Source organism: Citrus clementina, unplaced genomic scaffold (genome assembly GCF_000493195.1).
Source record: "Citrus clementina cultivar Clemenules unplaced genomic scaffold, Citrus_clementina_v1.0 scaffold_2, whole genome shotgun sequence".
In the NCBI taxonomy this organism is placed as follows: domain Eukaryota; kingdom Viridiplantae; phylum Streptophyta; class Magnoliopsida; order Sapindales; family Rutaceae; genus Citrus; species Citrus x clementina.
In genome coordinates, this window is record NW_006262688.1 from 4,208,858 (window position 1) to 4,231,423 (window position 22,566).

The 22,566-nt window shown below is 33.3% G+C and overlaps 3 protein-coding genes across 3 annotated transcripts; 1 reads left to right on the forward strand and 2 right to left on the reverse strand.

Annotated features, from left to right (window-relative positions):
- Nucleotides 1-2,879: 2,879 nt before the first annotated feature.
- Nucleotides 2,880-3,413, forward strand: LOC112100812 (sentrin-specific protease 1-like). The gene is made up of 2 exons (XM_024190650.1): nt 2,880-2,897; nt 3,015-3,413. The coding sequence occupies exons 1-2, from the start codon at nt 2,880-2,882 to the stop codon at nt 3,411-3,413; spliced, it is 417 nt and encodes a 138-aa protein (XP_024046418.1).
- Nucleotides 3,414-3,619: 206 nt separating this feature from the next.
- Nucleotides 3,620-4,621, reverse strand: LOC112100813. Its single transcript, XM_024190651.1, has one exon. The coding sequence runs from the start codon at nt 4,619-4,621 to the stop codon at nt 3,620-3,622; it is 1,002 nt and encodes a 333-aa protein (XP_024046419.1).
- Nucleotides 4,622-13,575: 8,954 nt separating this feature from the next.
- On the reverse strand, nt 13,576-18,956 carry LOC18051912 (calcium-dependent protein kinase 1). Its single transcript, XM_024190512.1, has 7 exons — nt 17,496-18,956; nt 16,814-16,957; nt 16,543-16,695; nt 16,238-16,353; nt 15,922-16,089; nt 14,495-14,719; nt 13,576-14,094 (listed from the first exon to the last, which is right to left on the reverse strand). The coding sequence occupies exons 1-7, from the start codon at nt 18,328-18,330 to the stop codon at nt 13,969-13,971; spliced, it is 1,767 nt and encodes a 588-aa protein (XP_024046280.1). The 5' UTR covers nt 18,331-18,956; the 3' UTR covers nt 13,576-13,968.
- Nucleotides 18,957-22,566: the final 3,610 nt, after the last annotated feature.

Below are 22,566 nucleotides of genomic sequence, written 5' to 3' on the forward strand. Positions count from 1 at the left end.
TCGCACCAGCTGTGGTGCGACAGGCGCGCCCGTCGCACCAAAGCTGGTGCGACGGGCGCGCCTGTCGCACCAAAGCTGGTGCGACTGGCCCCGTCGCACCAATTTATGGTGCGACTGGCCCCGTCGCACCAATTTATGGTGCGACAGGCTTGCCCGTCGCACCAAAAATTAAATTTTTTTTTTGTAAGGAGTTAATTTTTTTTCTGTAAATGTAATATAATAATTTTATAAATATTACAGATACATGGCGAAATCAGAATCACCGGATATTGAAGTAGGCAAGATGTATTTTCGTTATGCTGATCATTTTCCTGGTCGAATTTCGAGCATGTGTATGTTATCTTCGGTCGTTAAAGTCATCGAGGAAAAATTAACAAACCGGCAGTTGCGTATGTTCAAAAAGGATATATTTGGGCATTTCTTGGAGTGTCGAAGTTTTCCATTTAGTGGGGTAATTTTGCACAATCTTCTACTGCGGCAAGTGGCCCATGAAGAAGATAGCCGTGAGGATCAGTTATGGTTTCAAATTGGTAAGCATGTGATTCGCTTGTCAATTGTTGAATGGTGCTTGGTTACTGGACTTTCATTTGGTGTGGATACCAATCAAAAAATGATGAAATGGAGCAGAGGCTACGGAATACGTATTTTGGTGGTGTGCATCGTAAGATTAATGTGAAGCAATTCGATGCAGTATTTAAGGAGTTGAAATTCGAGGAAATGAACGATATGGACGCATTAAAGATTGCACTGTTTTATTTTGCGGACAGAGTACTAAATGCAAGAAAAAATCACTGTCAAATTAATTTCGATTGGCTTGACCAAGTTGATGATATACAGTACTCCCGAAAGCGTCCATGGGGTCTATTGTCGTGGGAAATTATTTACGAGAGTCTTGACAATGCACTGTTCGAGAAAGACGAGAAATTTAAGAAGACTCGGTTGAAAAATTCAGATCATAATATTGAAAAATACAATCTTTACGGCTTTACGTCTGGGGTTCAGGTGCTATTTTTTTTTGTTTATTAATAAGTTTTATTGTATTAAATATTTGATAGTTGTTTTATTTGATTTTTCACTTTGGTTGTTGTAGGCTTGGATTTACGAAGCAATCGGAGGGTTGCCATCAACATGGGTCGTCAAAACGAAGAATAAGATTCCCCGCATTCTGCAATGGAAGCCCATGGCGTCGTCGAGAATCAACTTTGCGGAGGTTTATTCGTTCTTCAACGACGAATCTCGTCTTGTAAGTAATATGTATTACTTATTTTTTAAACTTTACTAAATTTAAGTTATGTATACTTAAAATTTTAAATTGAATTTATGGAAGGGGGACGTTTTACAAACCCTTGAGCCAAATTCAAAGGAGAGTAGCAAAAATTATTGGCTCTCTGTGAAGGATTACTTGCCAAGCATTCCAGACTGGGTTCATAAGGTCGGTATACTCTAAGCACTAAAAATTTGTTAATCGAAATTTTTGACTTTTCATTTACTAATTTTAAATGATACTTTATACAGCATCAACCCTCAATCAACGCGATGCCGTCGGTTACAAGGCATTCAGACGAGCATGACGATCATGACGACATACCAAACCCAATACCAGAGCAGCGTCATGACACTTTTGCGGATGAGGTGGGGCATGACACTTTTGAGGATGAGGTGGCTGTTGATGACCACCAGCAGCAAACAGACAACTCTGATGACGCACGAGATTCTGAGGTTAGAAAGAATATACGATATTTTTTTTTATAAATTATTAATTTTTTATTGTTATTCTAAAGTTTTATTTTTTTCTTTTGTAATAGTCGAGGACAAAGCAGTTTAATGATTACGTACGACGACGGCTGGATAAGATTGATCGTAACGTGTATGAAATAAAGTCAGAATTAAAAGATTTTAAAGAAACCGTTGTTGGCTTCATCGACACATTTTCTAAACGTCCAAATAAGGATTCTCCCACTGCACGCTCGTATGCGGTAAGCTAATTTAAATTTGATAATAATGTTCGTTTAACTTTTAATTTGATAGTTATTTAATATGTTCTTTTTGGCGAATGTACAGGCCCCGGATGACGTTGGAGTGTATACTGACGTGGGCAATGAAAATTTGTCTACGCCCACATCATTGTATAGTTTCTACGGGGATGTAAGTGGGGAGAGCGTGCAGGTGTTCACAGAGGTGCCTCCGGGCGTTAGTAAGTTCGGCCGCGCGTACATACCGTCGTATGTTTATAACAGTCCTTACATGATTCCTCCGGTCAGGCAAGGACAGAACGTCCGGCCTTTACCTCGACCCCAAATCATGGAGCATGCGATTGACATGAGTACGAGTGTGGAAGTAAATCCACTGAGAGGCTTGGAGGACTCTAGTCTGTTTGCTGAGTTTGATCAATGGTTTACTGGTGATAGCAGAGTCCGCCGGAGAGTCCAGCACCCGCGGTCATTCTTTCAAATAATTTTGGGGACAGCTTCGATGGGATGGTTAGGCGATGAGGTATTTATAATTTCCTCGTGGTGTATACTGTTGTGGATTTTTGTATAAATTTGTTTTTAAAAACTCGTAATATTTCTGTTTCTCTACAGCATATTCACGAGTATCTCCGCTTGATTAGCGAGAAGCAACGGCAGTATCCAAATGCCTTACTCCAACGTGTCACACATACTGACACATTTTTTTGGGTAACGTGCCGACAAAACTTATAAATTTTATGTGGATGTAAAAATTTAAGTTTTATTAATTTATGCATTTCTTGGTTATCTATGTATTAGGTGTTCTTGAATCAGTTATGGAATAACGGGAATTGTGCAGTCGATTCAATGGTATTCGACGACCACGTGAATAGTTATCTTTGTGGCCGACAGCACACAATGTCTAAATCAATGACGGATGTCGATATGGTATGTATTTTATTACATTTCACATGCTATCTAATGAAAATATTCAAGTTGTTGCTTTTTCTTTGTTGTATTTTAATTTCATACATAACGAACATGTTTTTCAATTGTTATATGCAGCTACTCATCCCTGTTAACTTCGACGGCGCGCATTGGGTACTAGCACGAGTTGACTTTCGAAAAAACAAAGTCTGGATTTATGACTCATTACTCACAAATCGCGACGACAAAAGGTACAAGTTGAAATTCAAGCCACTTGAAGTGATATTCCCTCGATGGTTGGAATACGTTGGCTTCTACAATATCCGACCGGAGTTGCAGAGTGAAGACCCGTGGAAAGTTATCGCAGTTAAGAGCGCGCCACAACAAGAGCCCGGAACTGGCGATTGCGGTGTTTTTGTATTGATGGTTACGATGTATTTAATGTTCGGGCTTAGATTGGAGTTTAACGCTAGTCATGTCGAGTACTTTAGAAAGAAGATTGCGGTTGATATATTTAATGACGATATTCAATTGTAAACCTATGTAGTAATTTAAATGTTGAAATTTGAATTTTTTTTTACTTCCCACACTTAAGTTTATATAATTTTAATGTCTCACATTTTAAATTTTAAATAAAGTTTTATGAAATATAAGTGTACAATACAAAAAAAACAGTAACAGTTTTAACCAACGAACACAAAAACAATAATAGTTTTAACAAACTCATAACACACAAAATACAACTAACTTCGAGTCGACGCAATGGGATTCTTACATCTCTTACGATTATGGCCTAGTTCATGACACCGACCGCATCTAACAGTCCGCCGGTCAACGTCCTCGCCAGCCGAGGGTATTCTGAGCTCTTTACGACGGCCAGGTAGTGGTGCCTCAACTGGTGGGTATACATGCATTTTCTGAATTTCATCTAGAATTTCCCAATCAGCCACATCACCAACTGGCTCTACTGGTTGTGCATAAGCCATCGCCAACGATTCTGTAGTGTAAAAGTCCGAGCAAAGGTTAATAAAATCCACCCGGTGTGTTAGACACGCCGCGATTGCATGAGCACATACAAGCTGATCAAGCTGGAACACTCTACAGGAGCAAGTTCTCTTTTGCAAGTCAACTAACCCTTCCTTAAGCCCACCGCCTATAACTTGAAAGCGATGCGGAGACACCGGCCGAACTATCATTCTTTCAGCTATAGTTCTCCTCTCAGTGACTATTTCATCCGCCCATGTTGTTAGCCGAGTTGTCATTGATTCAGCCACAATTTTCCTATCATAAAACCATTGCTGCAATGTTTTCCTAAAGTGATCAACAAGATGAGTCACAGGAAATTTTCGAGGTTCCCTCATGAACGCATTAACACTCTCCGCGATGTTCGTGGTAAGAATGCTGTACCTCCTACCTTCAAACTGCAACCTTGCCCAATTACACGTACCGACATTATTTTCTAAGTAATCAGCCGCACCCGAGTGGATCATCCACAACCCTTCAAGTTGTCTCTTAAATTCCTCATGGCCATATGCTTTTGCTGCATTAATAAAGGCAGGCTCAAATTGATCCCAAAGAGCTTTGGACATTCTAAACTGAGACTTAATGTTACCTTTCACGTGGTAAAAACAAACGCCATGAGTTGCATTGTGAAAAACTTTAAGAACGGCTCTCCTTATGGCAGTGCATCGATCAGAGATAATTACCAACTTAGGTCTATCGCCAATCACTCCGTGTAACTTCATCATAAACTATTCCCAAGCATCGTTGTTTTCTGAATCCATGATCCCAATGGCTAACGGATACAATTGATTGTTACCATCAAGACATGTTGCTACGAACATGCTTCCACGATATAATCCCTTCAGATGAGTACCATCTACAGCAATGACAGGCCGAATGTACTGCATAAAACCCTTGATGGAAGATCCGAGTGCTACAAAATAGTACAAGAAATTACCATCTCCATCCTGCTCGAGGTGAGTGACTGTACCCTCATTCGCTGTAGTTAGTACGTGAGAGTATTTAGGGAGCAAGTTGTATGACTCTGCAGGGTTGCCTCGAACTATTTCAAGACCAACTTCTCTCGCCCGATATGCCTGCTGGTATGTTAACTGAACACCGTATTCCTGTTGCATATCTGCTCTTATGTCATTCGGAGTATAAATCCTCTTGTCTTGAATATATTTTTCTGCGATAATATGACCGACAACCTGGCTCCTGACTTGATGACGTCCATCAACCAATACCTCATTATGACAAGTGTGTACATTGTCAATTCTCTTCACCACCCATGGAATATTTTGCTCGTTCAAACATCTAGTTGCTCGAATACGCCATTTACATGATTCTGAACAACAGTGAGCCTCGAAACGTGTCGTAGTAGACCGTGCAATCTTGAAATCAAACTTGTCTCTAAAGGCAACCTTGCGTAGTTGTAATATAAACTCATTTTTCTCAGCAAATAGCTTACCCACACTGATATCATCTGAATCACAACTGCTAACAAAGCTTGGAGCAACCATATTCGAAGGCAAAGTTGGAGCAACATTTGTAAGGGGGTCAATTCGCCTTCTCGATCGAACCATAGAAGGAATAGGTCTATTGCCTCTGTTATTCACAGGAGTATTGTCTTCACACTCATCCTCATGCTGAAACGACGGAACATTTGAAGGACCGGCTCCTCCATCATCACCATCATTATTGAAACGAGTGCCCCCCCTTGTAGTATTAGAAGGTTCTGCACAAACATTATCCCCCTCTGTCTCATTATGAAAATCATCATTGTCCCGAAAAACATTATTGTGATACGGAGAATATCGTTGCTCCAACGACGTTGTTATTGGAAATACTGTTGCTCCAACATCCTGTAACGTAACGCCATTATCATCAATGTTGTCATAATTATCGTGGATTGGAGAGTAATCTTGCTGCAACGATATTGTCCTTGGCAACACCTCTTCATCATTATCGGGGCCAGACATATTTGCTCTAAACGAAGTTTCTGTATCGACATGTGACTCAATACCTTCGCTCGGAACTCGAGGTGATGTGGTCACGAATATAGGAATGCATCCAAAATTAGCTATGTCTGATGCCATATGCAACACAACCCTCACCATTTCATCATCGCATATATCCATGGGCATTGCACATATACGATATAATGTGTTACTAGACCTCAAAGTTGTCTTCATGGTGATACTATAGTCATTAGGGTTAATTTGTAACACCTCGTATACTCTTGCCAGTAACTGATCAAACAGATAATTTTTTCCAACAAAAAATGCTCGATTTTTACCATTCACGTACTCCATACGGCTATTCTCTAATGTCTCCCACCAACCATCGTAACACAATTCAAGTACAACTGAATCCATTAAGCCTGAAATTATAAAAAAAAAATTATTTCAGCCATATTAAAATAATACAATTTTAATGATGTATTTCATGGTGGGTCGCACCAAGATTTGGTGCGACGGGCACCTGTCGCACCTTGCTTGGTGCGACAGGTTGCCTGTCGCACCAAGTTTTGCTGCGACAGGCAGCCTGTCGCCAGATCCAGATTTTGCCCAGTTGTTCAGAAAATAACTCATACCAGTAAGTGATGTCGATTTGTGTTGGATTCGGGATTCGGATGTCGATTTATGTTGGATCCGGATAAATTATGATCGGATATCACTTTTATCGTTGTCTTTTGCGGTCACCGTTGACGGATGAATCAAGAGCGAAAAGCTGCTTTTGGTTTGGCGATATGGGAGAAACGATGTTGGTTTTGTTACGCAAAGAAGGGTAATTTGGGAAAAAAGGCTTGTGTTTGGCTAATGTTGATAGAAAAAAGTTGAGAGGGTTAATTGCAAAAATAATAAAATAATAATGGTTATTTTCGTAAATTTCCCATGTTTCTAATTAACACATTAACCATGAACTAATAAAGTTAACTATAGATTAATACGTGGCGATCAACAATCACATAGGATACATACTTTGTATTTAATTTTGCAAGCATAACAATATAACATTATTGATAATGTTGAGGAGTGTTTTCCCAATCAGGATATCAAAACAATATATTTTATCGGCACCTTTGACAGTGACTGTTAAATATGACGTGGCGCAGAAATTTATTTAACTTTATTTTATTCTTTTCAAATGCTGGTTGCTTATTTTAACAATTTAATTAATATTATTTTATTATTTATTTAATCTACTTGCGGATTATAACTATTTAAAATAAAATAATTTAATAAGGAGCCCTATTTTCAATCTATGATTCAACGCAACTTTGTGTTGGTTAAAAATTAATTTTTCTCAAAAAAAACTTTTAAGACCGATCTCATACAATACATAATTACATAGGAATTCGTAATCTAGAAAATTATGCCTTAACAATCCGTTTTGGCTTTTTCGTTGAATTAATTTAGGCTTCCATATCACGATCCGTCACCACCACTCATGTTAGACCACGATCCGTCACCACCAATCTTGTTAGATTACGATCCGTCACTAATGATCTTCCAGGTTATGACTCATGTTTGATCTGCACTTGACGTGTGGGCACTATTATCACCAGTAAAAGCAACTAGCATGAGAAAATATTTCTCTCAAAATTAGAGAGAAAAAATATTTTTTTCTTATCTGTATAATGTGGCTCTCTCTTTTCTTTTAGAGAAAATAAGCTATTTTATATTTCTATTTGGTAGAAACCCTAGGCTCCATATTTATTTATTTTTTAATTCTATTAAATCACATTTGATTTAAATTAAAAACTAATAAAACCAAAAGTGGCGTTAATTGTTCTTTTGTTATAAGGGCTCAACTTGTAAAATAACACAAGACCCCTTACACACAAACTAGCCCAATTATTTAATTTCAAATCTATTCCACTAAAAGATTGGAATTGACCTCCATAATTGTATGCTATCTAGAATAGTATTTTCGAATAATAATTCGACTCATGCCACATTGATTTCTTTACTGCATAATTCTTTGTACCACATCGTTAATTAAATCGATATCTCAATTATCCAATCAATTTAATTACATCTTGTTCCTTGATACTTATTGGTTTTCTCTAATGGTCATTTTCAACATACTAGATATGTTGACACACTATGGCCAGAGAATTTTATGATCAAGTGCCGAAAACCTATTAAGAGATGTGTTGTACAAATTCTATATTATTAATCTATAACTTCAATACTCATAATTGCTCCCACCAAAATACCGGGTAATCTTGACTACAAGAGTGTGTCGTGCCCATTGGTAACTCAAATGGAATAACAATTACAATCATGAAATCATAACTAACTCAAGATTAAGATTACAGTAAAATCAATGCCTATGAGATTTAATAAGTCTGATAATTATTACAAAGTTAATTAAATCTCATATGTGATCATATTCAATGTAATCATACTACATCAATAAATTCATACATAATTAAGACAAATCATTCAATGAATTTATTATAGTCTATATCTAAATAAAGTGCCCAACTTTATTTTATCAACTGCTAACTTAATTTATTTAATCATAAGATAACTTGTATTTATGTTTTCTGTTAATCCACATGGTGATCACATAAATACATATAATATGATTAAATGGACTTTACTCAAAATGTTTATGCAATTGAAAATATCTCAAAAAAATAAATTAATTAATAAGCTTTAAAGAGTACATAATCCCAACACTTTAGAATGCTGTTGCAGCTCTCTCAATTGTTCTTTTCTCACTGTAGTAAGTGATCTTTTTAAACTTAAATCATTATTCTTTTTTCTATTGAATTATGTGATGTTGTTAGGAATGATAATACGTCACCTACTTTTGGTTTGCTTTAAACTCTTGTATTTATAGTGTATTTATTTGTGGGACTAGAGAATTAAAATTTGAGATGAAAATAATTGATAGTGTTATTTGTTAAAATAAAAGGGAGAATGAGAATAAAATGTGTAGGGCCCACATATTTTTTAAATTAAGGAATGAGAACTTGATTCTCATGAGAGGTTGACCATCTAAGTTATCATTCCTTAAACTCTCCATTTTATCCCATCCAAATCTCATATTTTTCCTTTTGTCCTCAATATTATTATATTATATTATAGTATAGTATATTACATTATTTTTATTATTTTTATTATTTTGATAGTAGTTAATAACAATAATAATGAATTTCTATGATTATTATTATTGTTAAAATTAATATTATTATTATTATTATTATTACTACTACTACTACTACTACTACTAGGCTGGATAAAAGATGTTGTTAGTTTGCCCTAATATGAAAAGCACTGACAGGGCCGGGTTTAACTAATTGGGGGCCTTAGGCGAAATTTTGTTTTAGGTCTTCTGATGTTAAAATATCAACTCTCACAAGAACATTAAATAGCTCAAAAAACTCTCAAAACAACATCAAGTAGCTCAGAATTCAACTATAGTCAATAATACCTTAAATTACAACAATTATTAACAAGATAAAAAAAATAGTCGGAAAGATATCTATTTATTTCCACATGAATATTAACTAACTTTATCTTCCACAAATTCCATCTCCTTAAGATGATCTAAAACTTCATTAGACACAATCATAATCTTCTTGTGAACTTTAAATCATTGCTCCTACCTGTTATGATCCTTACTGCAAGCCATCACTAATGCAAATTACTAATCAATTAAATTTTATTCTTCTTGCTTTCTGAGATGCAAAATTATTAATTAAAATCTTATATTCTAATTTAGTTAACAAGTATTTTTCAATAGCTAATATAGATAATCCATTTAATCTTTCTTGTGACATTATAGTTCTTAAATAAGATCTTATTAACTTTAATTTAGAAAAACTTCTCTCAGCAGAAGCAACACTTATAGGTACTGTTAATAGTATTCTATAAGCAACAAATGCATTTGGAAAAAAATCTACTTTTTTAATATAATTAAGTATATCAAGTGTAGTATTTCTTTCAATGTGTAAAACTTCTTTTAAGACTTTTAACTCCAAAAACAAATCTAATCCATCAATATCAGAAAACATATCATATTTCAAGACATTTTCGAGATTAATACAATAACTTTTTAAACTTTCATCATCTAATGATTTTAATTTTTCAAAATTAAATAAAAATCCGAAAATATTTTCATAGAATTGGAACTGCTCAAATCTATTGGTGATTGAAGAAATAGCTTGATCTACTATATATACAAAGTAATCAATTCTAAAAGAATGTTTGGGAGATGTAATTTTCTCTTCATTATTATTCTCACCAAATTTATTTTTTCTACGAATTATACGTTTTTCATGAAATTTTGGTTCTATTTCCATTTCATTTGCAATCTTTTTAGTTGAAATCATAGCAGACACAAAACCATTTTCTCTGTAATTCTCAAACAATGATATAAGACCTTTTAGTTGATTTATGGCAACATCAATTTGCATATCGTCCTTTTGTAAGCTTTTACTAACAGTGTTTACAACAAATAATATATCATACCAAATAATCATGCCTAAAAAAAATTCAAAGTTTTCCAATTCATATCTTGCTAAACATTTAACTTCACTTTTTATTTTAGGATCTTCATTAACTTCTGCTAATTTGAGTAAAGCATCTCTAATTTGGGGAGCTTGAAATCTTATTTCTTTGACACTTTCTATGTGACTCTCCCAACGTGTTTGTGACAATGATTTAATAGTTAAATTAGGTATATTATCTTGTATAATTTTTCATCTCTTAGATGAAGAAGAAAATAGTGAGTAAAGACCATGAACAACTCCAAAAAATGAAATAGCATTAGGACAAGAATTAGTCATGTCACAAAGTACAAAGTTAAGACTATGACAGTCACATGGTGTATAAAATGTTCTAGGATTTATTTCTAATAATCTTTTTTGTACACCTTGATTTTTTCCTTTCATATTAGATCCATGATCATATCCTTGTCCTCTTACATCATTAATATCAAGTTCAAGAGTTTTAATTACATCCACAAGTTCATTAAAAAGACTTTTTTCCAATGGTATTGTCAACTTGTAAAAATCCTAAAAAATATTCTTCTACCTTTATTAGATTTGTTGAAATATCCACATATCTTAATATAAGAGACATTGTTCTTGGTGGCCTACAGATGGAGTACAATCAAGTATAACTGAAAAGTACTTTGCTTCCTTAACTTTGTTAATTGATTTTTTATTTCAAGTGCTCGCATTAATATTAGTTCATTTTGTATGTTATGTCCAAGATAATGATTATGAATTTCACTGGTTTTAATACGTTGAATATGTTCTTGTATTGTTGGATCAAACTCTGCAATCATTTCAATTAAATTTAAAAAATTCTCATTTCTCTCCTCACAAATCTTCTCATTTTTTTTTCCACGAAATGCTAAATTATTTTTAGCAAGATTCTTTATAATAACAATAATTCTTATTAATACTTTTTGCCAATGTTCTTTTTCCTTGTCAATTCTTACTTGAACATCTTTACCAATTGTTTTTCTTTTCAATAGTCTTGCTTCTAAATCAACTCATGCATTCATATTAGTTATATGTTCATTGGTTGTTTCATGACTTTTAAGTTTAGAACTAAGATTTTTCCAATCTCTTGTTCCTTCATCATTAAGCTGATTTTTGCTACAACTTGTATTGAATAATTTGCAACAAAAACAATATACTTCATCAAAATCTTTTAAATATATTAACCATTTTCTATCATGTTTTTTCTCCATTTGGTAACATTTTAACGTAAAATGCAGTAGAGAAATGCCTAGAAATTTCATCTTTTGGGAAAATTATGTTATTCTCTCTAATTGAGCCTTTTTCAACTAAAAGATCTCTTAACTTTGAATCAACATTTTCCCATCTTCCTGTATCATAAATATTTTTTGGAACAAATAAATTTCCTACATTAACTTTGTAGGCATTTTATTGTTATCATCTTCAATGTTGTTTATTTCATTCACTGTTTCATCATTGTTTAATTCATTTGAACTTGGTTGTTCAATAACTAATTTTTCATTTAAATCTATATTTTTTTTACTAGTTGTGACAAATTTATCAAGAGCTCCTTTTTGAGATTGGACTAACTTTTCTATTCTCTCTTTTTATTTTCATATCCTGATGCATATTTTCTAGTTGACATGCTTTTCAAATAAAAAAAAAACAAATAAATAAACACAATTTTTATCTAGATTATTCAAGCCAAAATCTATACAAAAAATCAAAAATAAATTAAATTTTAAAAGGATAAGAACAGTAATAATAAAAAATAGAAAAAAATAGAATGATAGCACCTGGAATTGAGTCAATTGACTAGTTGAGATGAAAATGATGATGGCAATGAATTTTGTAGAGAAAAAGAAGAGAGCACAAAACTTTTTGCTGAAAATAGCTTTGATTCAATGTGTATCGGTTTATAGATAATGAGTTTTTAAATATATTTTAATAGAATACTAAAAGTTAGCTCTAAAAATCTAACATTACGAATTTTAATAAGAGTTTTTTTGGGAAGGGAAAGCATTGATTTTTTTTTTGGGAAATAGTAAAAGAAAATAAAGAAGTAACGTTCAAAATAATTATTATACCATAAAAATATATCTTATATTTAAGGTAAAGATTATCAAATAAGAGAGAATTATGAATGAGAGTAATGATACGGTAAAGCCTAAAAATTAGGCTTTTTTATTGTACAAAAAATATATATATACGTAACTTAATTTTTTTTAATCTTAAAAAAATATTAATTATATTAATTATTAAATAGATACCCAAAAATTGGGGTCTTCCTAAATACGGGGCCCTAGGCAACTACCTAATTCGCCTATCATTAAAGGCGCCACTGAGCACTGAATGTTGGGATCTCAATAATTTGATTCTCAACTATTACGTGTTCTTGATCTTCTCGATTATGAATTTCATAACAGTTTAAATAAATATTTTATCATAAATTAGATTAATGCTACATCAATTAAGATTTAAGTTGAGACTTAATTGTTAAAGATCTCTAACATTACTCATATATATATATATATATTAGGTATTTTAGAGGAACTGAGGAAAATTTCTTTGAGTTGGATGTGTTGCTGCTAGTTGCTAGATTCTTTGGAATTAGGACAAGTTATGAAAGTTAGTTGTTGCTTTGCACTTCATTCTGAGTACAATCTGAGGTACTTAAATTAAAACAAAAGAAAGCAAATTTAAGTAATTGAATAAATTATGTTTACCAAATGTGAACAACTATTTTCGTTTTTAGAATGTGTGATTTTGAAAATGACACCGGACCGTACCCCCAAATTTAAAATACAACAAAATTAAGAAAACCATTTTCATACCAACTGGAAAAACATTAGTCAACGCCGCCTTAGCAAACGAAGATAAATAAAGAACTTACTGGAATTAGATTTTTTTTTAATAGATTGATATATTAGGACTAAAATTTTATTGATATTTACAATAAAAAAATCTATCAGAATTACCCTATATGTTTAGTATGTCACAGCCTGAAATTTTATCCTAATTTTGTCCAATGAATGATTAGAACCTATATCGACAATCAGAGCCAAATTTTGTCCAATTAAATTTGATAAAAAGTGGATGGAATGAATATATGTACTGCATCAATGAAGCAAATTCATAGCGTTGACACTTAGGGGGCAAAAAAAAAAAAAAAAAAAAAAAAAAGGAATTTACTGACAAAAAGCTTCGGATGACAATCAGCATCTTTAATCTGAACTTGACTGAAACAGACAACTCGATCTATAGATTTGTAATAATGTCATAAAAAATCTGAGAAATCTAAACAAGGTCTTGTGTATACTTCTGATCCCGGGCAGCCAAAAACAAACATGTTACACCAGTCTCATAACTGATAGGGGGGGAAAAAAAGGATCAATTTGAGTTCTTCCTCCAGAAAGAATACATGTTGCCACTTGATAATGCAAAACTTGCATGAGATGAAAAATTGAACAGATTCGGCAGGTGCATTTTCGAGAAGCCTAAAAGTTTCTCGCATAAGCAATTGTAAGTCCTCACTATACAACTTAGTTCTTCAAAAATTAACCAAGAACAGAAAGAGAAATCAACCACTGCCCCGCCTCACTAAAGTTTTAGTGCCTCTCTAAACCCAATGCTGAAACTACTTTGCAGGCCCTTCTTAGCGGCAGGAACTGCAACAGTTCCTTTTTGCATCATGGCCACGAATTCATTGTAATCTATCCGTCCATCCTGCAAAATAGAAAGACATGATTGTTTACCATCCGAGGAAGGAAAAACCTAAAAAAGGTATTTTTGATAAAAACCATGAAGCCAGCCACCACTTTGAATGTCTTTCAAGATTTTATAGCGGTGATAACATGGCTTAAGCATAACCACTCTCATGAACACAACAGTCAAAAGCTGACTGGAATTTCAATTACTCAATAAGAGATATAAATCAACCAAAAAGAATGACAACTGAACTTGAATCTTGGCCAAGTAACCAAACCAACTTTCTGTTGATTTGTAGGTCTATTGGAGTGGCCCTGCATATCCAGAATTAAAGCACCTAGGGAATATTGGGTGATTCAACTTGTTCTTAGCCATAATTTAGTACCAATTCCCTCTTAAGATGAGAGAAATCACTTACATTATCTTGATCAACTTCTCGGATCATTTCTTCTAGGCGAACATCTTCTATGCCAAATTCCTCGCAAGCCTGTTGAAGCTCATCTTGAGTAATATAGCCACTGCCATCTTTGTCAAAATACGAAAAGGCAGCAAACAGATGATCCTCTCTCTCAATTTTATTTAGATGCATTGTTGCAGCTATGAACTCTCCGTAATCAATTGTTCCACTGTTATCTACGTCAGCCTGCATTTAAGAACAGGGGGATTAAGGACACTTAAACCCATATCAATTATTTCATATTCTTATACCAAATTGAAACATTAAAAGAAAATATTATCCAGTTATAAGTTTAGATCCTTTGCCAACTTGCCGTAAATGTCCAAGAAAGGGATAGGCAAACAAAATTATGAAAGTTTTACATCAATATGTCAAAAGATTCATAAATACTGATTATACATCCAAAGCACCTTTTTTTAACAAGCAGTAAGGACAAGGTGTAAGCATAGTTTACATAAGTTCTCAGATGAACCAAAAGATGTAATAAGTTAGCAGAACTAAATCCAGCCATTGGCCGCAAAATCCTCGTCTCCCATATACTTAATACATGTCTGTAGCCATCATAACACAGATATTAAGAAAAGAAGAGACATCTTAAATTTAACTTTCTCAAACTAAAGAAAGATTTGCAATTTTGCATATATAATTCTGGAAAGAAATAGCAGATAATGTATGCCTGGAATATAAAATTTCTTTCTTCAGCTCTTAATTCAGTCATAAAATATGTAAAGAATGAAGCCAGACTTTTAAAATTCTTGATATTTCTTATTTGCAGCACACTTTTATCTCAATAACAACCCAGACCACAAACTCGTTCCTTACGAGGGAATTTATGATTTGTTGAAGTACATGATTGCCCACAGTTTTATTCGAAACCCTAGAAGGAATTTCATTGGCTTGAATATTAAAACCATGACTCAAGGGTAAGGAATCTTTGTATTAGACCGCCTAGACCTTATAACTCCCTTAGTTGAAACTGGATGGTGACACACTGTAATCATCTGATACAGATAAGTGTCATTTGATTTATGATTGTTATTCGTTTTTAACATGACTTAAGAGTTAATTCTTTAAAAGGAATTCAATAATTTAATATGTTATTCATTTTTAACATTACTTAGAGTTAATTCTTTAAAAGGAATTCAATAATTTAATATATTCCGTTCATCCATTTTCCATTTACCTCTCCTTATCACATTCATCTTCATTTTATTACTGTTACTGTTATACACACGTATAATTATTCACTGTCACCAGTGGTGTTTCACTATTTAAATGCCAATTCAAATATCTTCAATAGAGGAAAACAGAAAAAAATAATAAAATAAACTAAAATAAAAAGAAAACATTTTGAAATCTTATGTCTAAAAATTTGATTTGATGCTTACTGCTTGCATTAAATCATAAATTTCAGACTCCTTAAGGTTTGCTCCAACTCTTTTTAAGCCAGCCTTAAGTTCTTCAAAGGTGATTTGACCGCTGTTGTCTGCATCTATCATCTTGAACATTTCTCTTAGACCAGCTATTTCTTCTTCGGATAGGCTCTCTGCAATAACCTGTAGGAGAAGAGGGAAAGAAATTCGTCCTTTTTTAATCTAATAATAATATTTTCAAACTGCATGCTGTAGTAAATATGGGCATTATGTAAGGCATTCAAGTGTGAAAGCATTTCAATGATGATATCTTCACAAACTAGTGACTCACTCTAAGTGCCATTTTCTTGAGCTTATTCATTGCAGAAAATTGTTTCAAGCGACTGAGGACAGCAGAATCGAGAGGCTTGTCAGGAGCCACACCATCAACTTGTACCCAAGGGTGGCCTGCAAGGAATTTTTTTCCACATTACAAACAGAAATATAAATCCCAACATGAGACCAATTGACAAGTAAACCCATGCTCAGTTTATATTACCCATACTCATTCATTAGGTAATATCTAAATAATGCTTACAAGTGACAACCAATGATTTTTGAACTAAAAAAACAAATAGACAACAGAAACGAACTCACACAAAACTTCATGAGCAGTTAGCCTCCTTCTGGGGTCTCGAACAAGCATTTTCCGCACTAAATCTTTCGCACTCTCAGAAATATTGGGCCAAGGGTCCGATGAAAAATCAAGATCACCATGCAGGACCTGCTCGAATATCCCTTGCTCGCTTTCTGTGCAATACAAGTAGAAGAAGGAACAAAGAAAGGGAAATCAGTTACAATTAGTTGACCATCGGTTACATGAGGATAAAAAAAAATTTAATATTTTAAACTAGGAAATAATTCTCACCTGCCCAAAAAGGAGGCACTCCACTTAACAGAATGTAAAGGATCACACCAACACTCCAAACATCTGCTTCTGGACCATAACGCTTTCGAAGAACTTCTGGGGCAACATAATATGGGCTGCCGACCACATCGCTAAACTTTTCACCTGTATCAAGGAAATCACCAGTCCTTAACCAAATTATGGAAGAGTCAAAACTTCTTGTAGATCTATGACTAGCCAAATAAGAAGGTAATGAAGTAAAATCATAGGAGTAATAGAAAGCTAATGCAAGCAGTAAATCCTGGATATGAAGCAATAATAAAAGAAACCCATGGTTAAAACCAACTAGATGAGCACCTAAAAATTCATTGTCTTTCCTCTTTTCAACATTGCTCATTCAATAAGCGGGAAACTGTTACGGTAACTGTCTATTTGGAGCTTATTATTATCTCCCTCATTAAGTTTGGGAATCAATTTCATGTCCAAATCATGCAAATTTGGACATAAAATGCAATGTGAAAATGACTTTATGTGTTTTGCGTAAGGCTTGCATAATAAATGCCTTTCTAATATGGTACAGGCAATACAAAATTGATTGCAGGTAAAGCAAATTAACAACTTAAAAATGGCAAATGGAAAAGACATTGAAAAAAAAAAAGGTGCAATTATTTAGTTTTACAGAACAACAACAGTTGTTCTATACCTGGTTTAAAGAATACTGATAATCCAAAGTCAATTGTCTTGAGAAGTGAATCCTCATCTTGACTGATAAAAAGAAAATTCTCGGGCTTAAGGTCACGATGCATAACACCCAATGAATGACAAGCTTCCACAACCCCCACGATAGTCCTTGTAAGCTCAGCAGCTTTTCTCTCTGTATAATGCCCTCGCTGGATAATCCTATCAAAGAGCTCACCACCTGCGCATAGTTCCATAACAACATGAACTGCCACTGCATCCTCAAAAGCCCCTTTGATAGATACAACATTTGGATGCCCTGCCAGGTGGTGCATTATTTGAACTTCCCTTCGTACATCCTCCACATCCTCATCAGTTATTAATTTTCTCTTCGCAATTGATTTACATGCATACTCTTTACCTGTCCCCTTTTCCACACAAAGGAAAGTTGTCCCGAACTGGCCTTGTCCTAGTTTCCTACCAAATTTGAAAAATTCCTTAAAATTTCCTGTTCTCGTCTGTAAAACGGATCCAGTCCTGAGTCCAGCACTAGATACCCTCTTCATTTCTGGGGATTTCTTGGGTTTTGTCGGATGTTCTGGTTTAGCTTCTGGTTTAGCTTCAGGTTTAGTTTCTGGCTTAGTTTCTGGTTTAGGCATCGTCAACTGTTCTGGTGGTTTATTTTGAACCGGAAAGGGCGATTCAGGTTCTTTCGTTGTTGCCTCAGTCACAGTTGCTTCATCAGTACGTGTATGATTAGAAACTGACTCATCACTTGCTCGGGGCCGCCACATTGCAGCAGAAACCGATTGAAGAAAACCATTCTTGGAAATAGTTGGTCCTACACAAGTATTCCCCATTTGATCCCACCCTTAATATTTCCTAAACAATTCCGCTAATTTTCTGCATCACGATCTAACTCTACACCACTTTTCACAAAACTTGGAACAGATCAAACCCTCATATTTTACTCAAAATTTTTGAAAACTATTAAGCTTGAAAAATTCAAAGCTTCAATTGCAGCTAATACAATAAATGAGAATTTATTCACAGATCCAAGAAATAAGTAAATTTTCACCAATTTTTTGTAATAACAATAGAGTGTAGCATTTACTTACCCAAATATGACAAGAATTATAAACTTAGCAGATATAATTGCTGCGCAGACACTATGTATTCAACAAAATACAATAACCCCAAAAAAGTCAACTCCAATTAACAATCAGTGACTAAATCAATCTTACTAATTCAACACCAATACCAATCAAAGATTAACAAAGTCCCTCAAATTCTAAAGTTGCCCAAAACTAAACACTCAGTGCAAAATAATAATAATACAGCAGCTAATACTACGAATTTAGAGCCACATGAAGGATCAGAGCTCAGCAAAATAGAATAATTCAACTAGAAAGGGAAAACTGAAAATACCCAGATGCATGAGTAAAATGAAGAAACACAGAGAGATCTTGAAACAAAAAAAAAAAGGGTATTGGTTTACCAGGTCTCTCTGACTTGGTTGAAAACTTGAAGAGAAAGGGAGAAACGTTTTTGGCTTTATGCCTGTGTCTGCACTTGTTCGTGCAAAGTCATGGCTTTGTTTATATCTAAAACTTTTATTAGCATTTAAGTCCTATACTTTTAGCAAAATCATTAATATATCAGGATATATTTTGTATTTTCTCATACAGGTCCATTTTGCCAAATTCCATTAATAAAATTATTGATTTGACCAAAGAATTTCCGATAATTTTTATAAATAAGTCTCAAATGAATGATGATGAATATAAGCTGATTTTAAGAAAAAAAATCAAATACTGGATTGCAGGTATATCCTTATTTGTGATTTTATTTAAAGATATTAATATAAAGGACTTATACATAAATGTTGTTATATAAATTATATATTAGGAGATTATTTCTCAATTACTTAATTTTTATTGAAACAACAAATAGCCATTAAAATTTCTTGACTTTCCACTAAATCATAATAATTTGATTTTCTATCAGTGAACCACTTTACCGTTAATTTCATCGACTGTTGATTCTTTAACAGTGATTAGTAAAATCAGTAGAAAGTGGTTGATTAATAAAAAATCGTAAGATTATGTATTATAGGGATATTGGCAGAAAATTCTAATGACTATGTAATTTTGGTAAAAAAGAGGTCGCTGATGAGTAATTTTCCTTATATAGTAAATGCTATATTTGGACAGTCAGAGTGAAAGAGATAAACGCGTGAGTTGGCAATTTGGTCCATTTGCACACACAAAATCCGTAGTTTTCGGTTGATTTATGCCCCCACATAATTATTGGTCTTTTTCATGTATTGACGATGATGATGATGATGATGATGATTATTATTATTTTAAGGGTCATTTGTTAAAAAATTCCAATATTAATAGTGAGATAAATAGTGAATTTTTTTGGCCTTAAATCTAAATGGATCTGTATTTTTTTTAAGTTTGAATGAATTTAAATACGAATATATGAATAACATATTTTTATTTTTTAATATTTGAATATAAGTGTCATCTTATTTATTTTATGAATAAAAAATATTTTAAATATGATTGTTTGACATATATGTCTTTACAAATCAAAATAAAAAAGATTTGATTTTATAGTTTAAGAAATAAATATATTTTATAGAGATATTTTTAGAATATAATATTTATTTCTCATTCAGACCTCTTTCTATATAAAAATCATAAATTTTTTTTTTAATTCTGATGATGTCTGAAAATCATACATAAGTTAAAAAAAACTGAAATTAATAAAATTTTAGACTTCAAACATTTAATAAACAGCTCCTTAGAATAAATTTGATAAAATTACTTGATAAGGATAGTTACTCACAAAAACATCATCGAAAATTAAATAATTTTAATATTATATACAATATAAATTTACAAATGAGTATATAACCCATAAAAATACTCAATCGAAGCTTAAAGAAATACACAACTACACAAATGAAGTTCAACATAGAAAATTAAAGAAATAAACAGGGAGGAACTAGGAAATACCGATCAACATAATCAAACAAATTAAGTTAATTTCTTAAGAAAATTCTAACAAAAAGAAAAAGAACCTTTTAAATCTATTAAAACTACTCTCACAAACTGATATTTTTGGAAAACACTTCCTGATTATGCCCAAAAAGATTTATTCAAAAGCTAAGGTTAATGATTAATTCTTAAGTAGTTTGTACATTTCTTATTCTTTATTTCATTTATTTGATTACTTGATTTTTCCTACAATTCATAATTGAGTTGCATAAATAATTAAGCTTGAGGATCATTAAATTCTCAAAATATAAATTGTGCTATTGCAATTTGCTCCTCCTCCATTACCCACAAATAAGTACATCAATAATTACTTAAAGTATTGGGAAAATTTTATATGTGAAATATATCATCGTTTACATAAATGGCAGAATAGTTTAAAGACATCGCCTCTACTAGTCAATTAATAAAGTAGATATATTTTTCAAGGGAAGGTTCAAAGCTTGAGACCTACCTATTCTATGCAAGTTTTGATATGTTGGATTTTATCACCAGAAATAATTTTGATATCAAAACAATCATTTTTGTGTCTTTTGCCAATTTTCATTCGTGTCAAGGATTATTAGGGAAAATAGCATAAAATGGCTATTTTAAGGCCAATTTTGAGCAAGATAAATATTATAAAAACAACAGATAATTGAGAATCTCCTCCATAGCTCTTCACAATGAATTATAGAACACTCATTGATGCTTGGATGAATGAGAAATTGGATCTCAAAGAATAGCCTTAGGTATGAAAAAAAATGAAATAAAAATGGCAAATCGCATATTGAAAAAATAACTATGAACTAAAGGCCTTATATATACTTACACATGTAATAGATATTAAGACTTGTAACGATAAAGGCTCTCTCTATGCACCCCTATGTAGGGGTTTCAAATCATAGATAAATTTGGCTTGACTCTCGTGCGCTTACATGTCCTTTATATGCAAATGTCATCCAAATATGAGACAACAAGTCTTAGTTTGATTTTGTCATTTTCTTTTTATAATGGAATGTGAAATTAAATCTGAAAGTAGGATTGGGCAAAATCGAGTTCGGGCCAACCCGATCGGGTTTTGGATTGGTCGGATAGATAAAAATTCATCCAAAATCAACCCAAACCTATAACCCAATCTCATCTTATCCAAAATATATTTGAATCAAATCAGATTAGGTCAAAGAATTGGGTTGAATTCGGTTCGGATGAGATTCGAATTAGATACATTTCGGATTGGGTTCAGGTTAATCGGGTCAATTTGGGGTGGGGTAAAATCGAATAAAATAAGATTCAGCTAAGAAAAAAAATCAATTATTGCCAATTAACAAAAAAAAATCAATACACAAATTAAAAATTTTCTTCATTTTATTTTTAAAATTTAACAATACATAATTACATATTATTTACAATTACCAAAATATCAATTAACAATTTCACTTTCACATATGATATGTAATATATTACTATTACATACCATCAATAATTCAATATCAAGGGCTCAAAAAGTCAACAGGAGAAATTCAGGTTGCCACTTGTTGTTGGTTCGAATAGAGCTTAAATAAGATTGGTGATGGTGGAGGATTGGAGCCTTAGATGCGTGAAAGTGGAGCAACAGATCTGGTCACGATCCTCGCAGAGCAGATTCGGTTGGTGTCGGTGCTCTGTGGTTGCTGCATCTGGTAGGCAGCTGCTTCTTGCTTTTCCTATGTGCATGTGTGTGGAAAACCGCGAACTCTGTGTGTGTTTGACAGTTAGTGTTTCGTGTGTTTGAGATGAGAAGTTGTTAAGTTGAGGAAGGTTATGAGTGCGGCTGTTGGTAGTGGACTATTGGGGAGGCTGTGCTGTCGGCAGTAAGCTGCGAAAAAAGCTACGGGTGTGGCCGTATAGCTGTCAGCAGTGGCTGCTGCATGCATTATTATTGTGTTTGTTTGTAAATTGTAATTCTCTGTGTGTACGGTGTGTAAGTCTTTAGGCATAGGTTTTGATTTTCACTTTTCAATTTCTAAATTTTTTTTTAAGGCCAACCCGATCGGGTTTTTGAATCAGATC

Coding starts and splice junctions, on each gene's coding strand:
- LOC112100813 (XM_024190651.1), bottom strand. CDS start 4,621: ATGAAGTTACACGGAGTGATTGGCGATAGACCTAAGTTGGTAATTATC.
- LOC18051912 (XM_024190512.1), bottom strand. CDS start 18,330: ATGGGGAATACTTGTGTAGGACCAACTATTTCCAAGAATGGTTTTCTT. Junction 16,958..17,495: donor ATCAGTATTCTTTAAACCAG/GTATAGAACAAC, acceptor TCCTTGATACAG/GTGAAAAGTTTAGCGATGTG. Junction 16,090..16,237: donor TCAAGAAAATGGCACTTAGA/GTGAGTCACTAG, acceptor CTTCTCCTACAG/GTTATTGCAGAGAGCCTATC.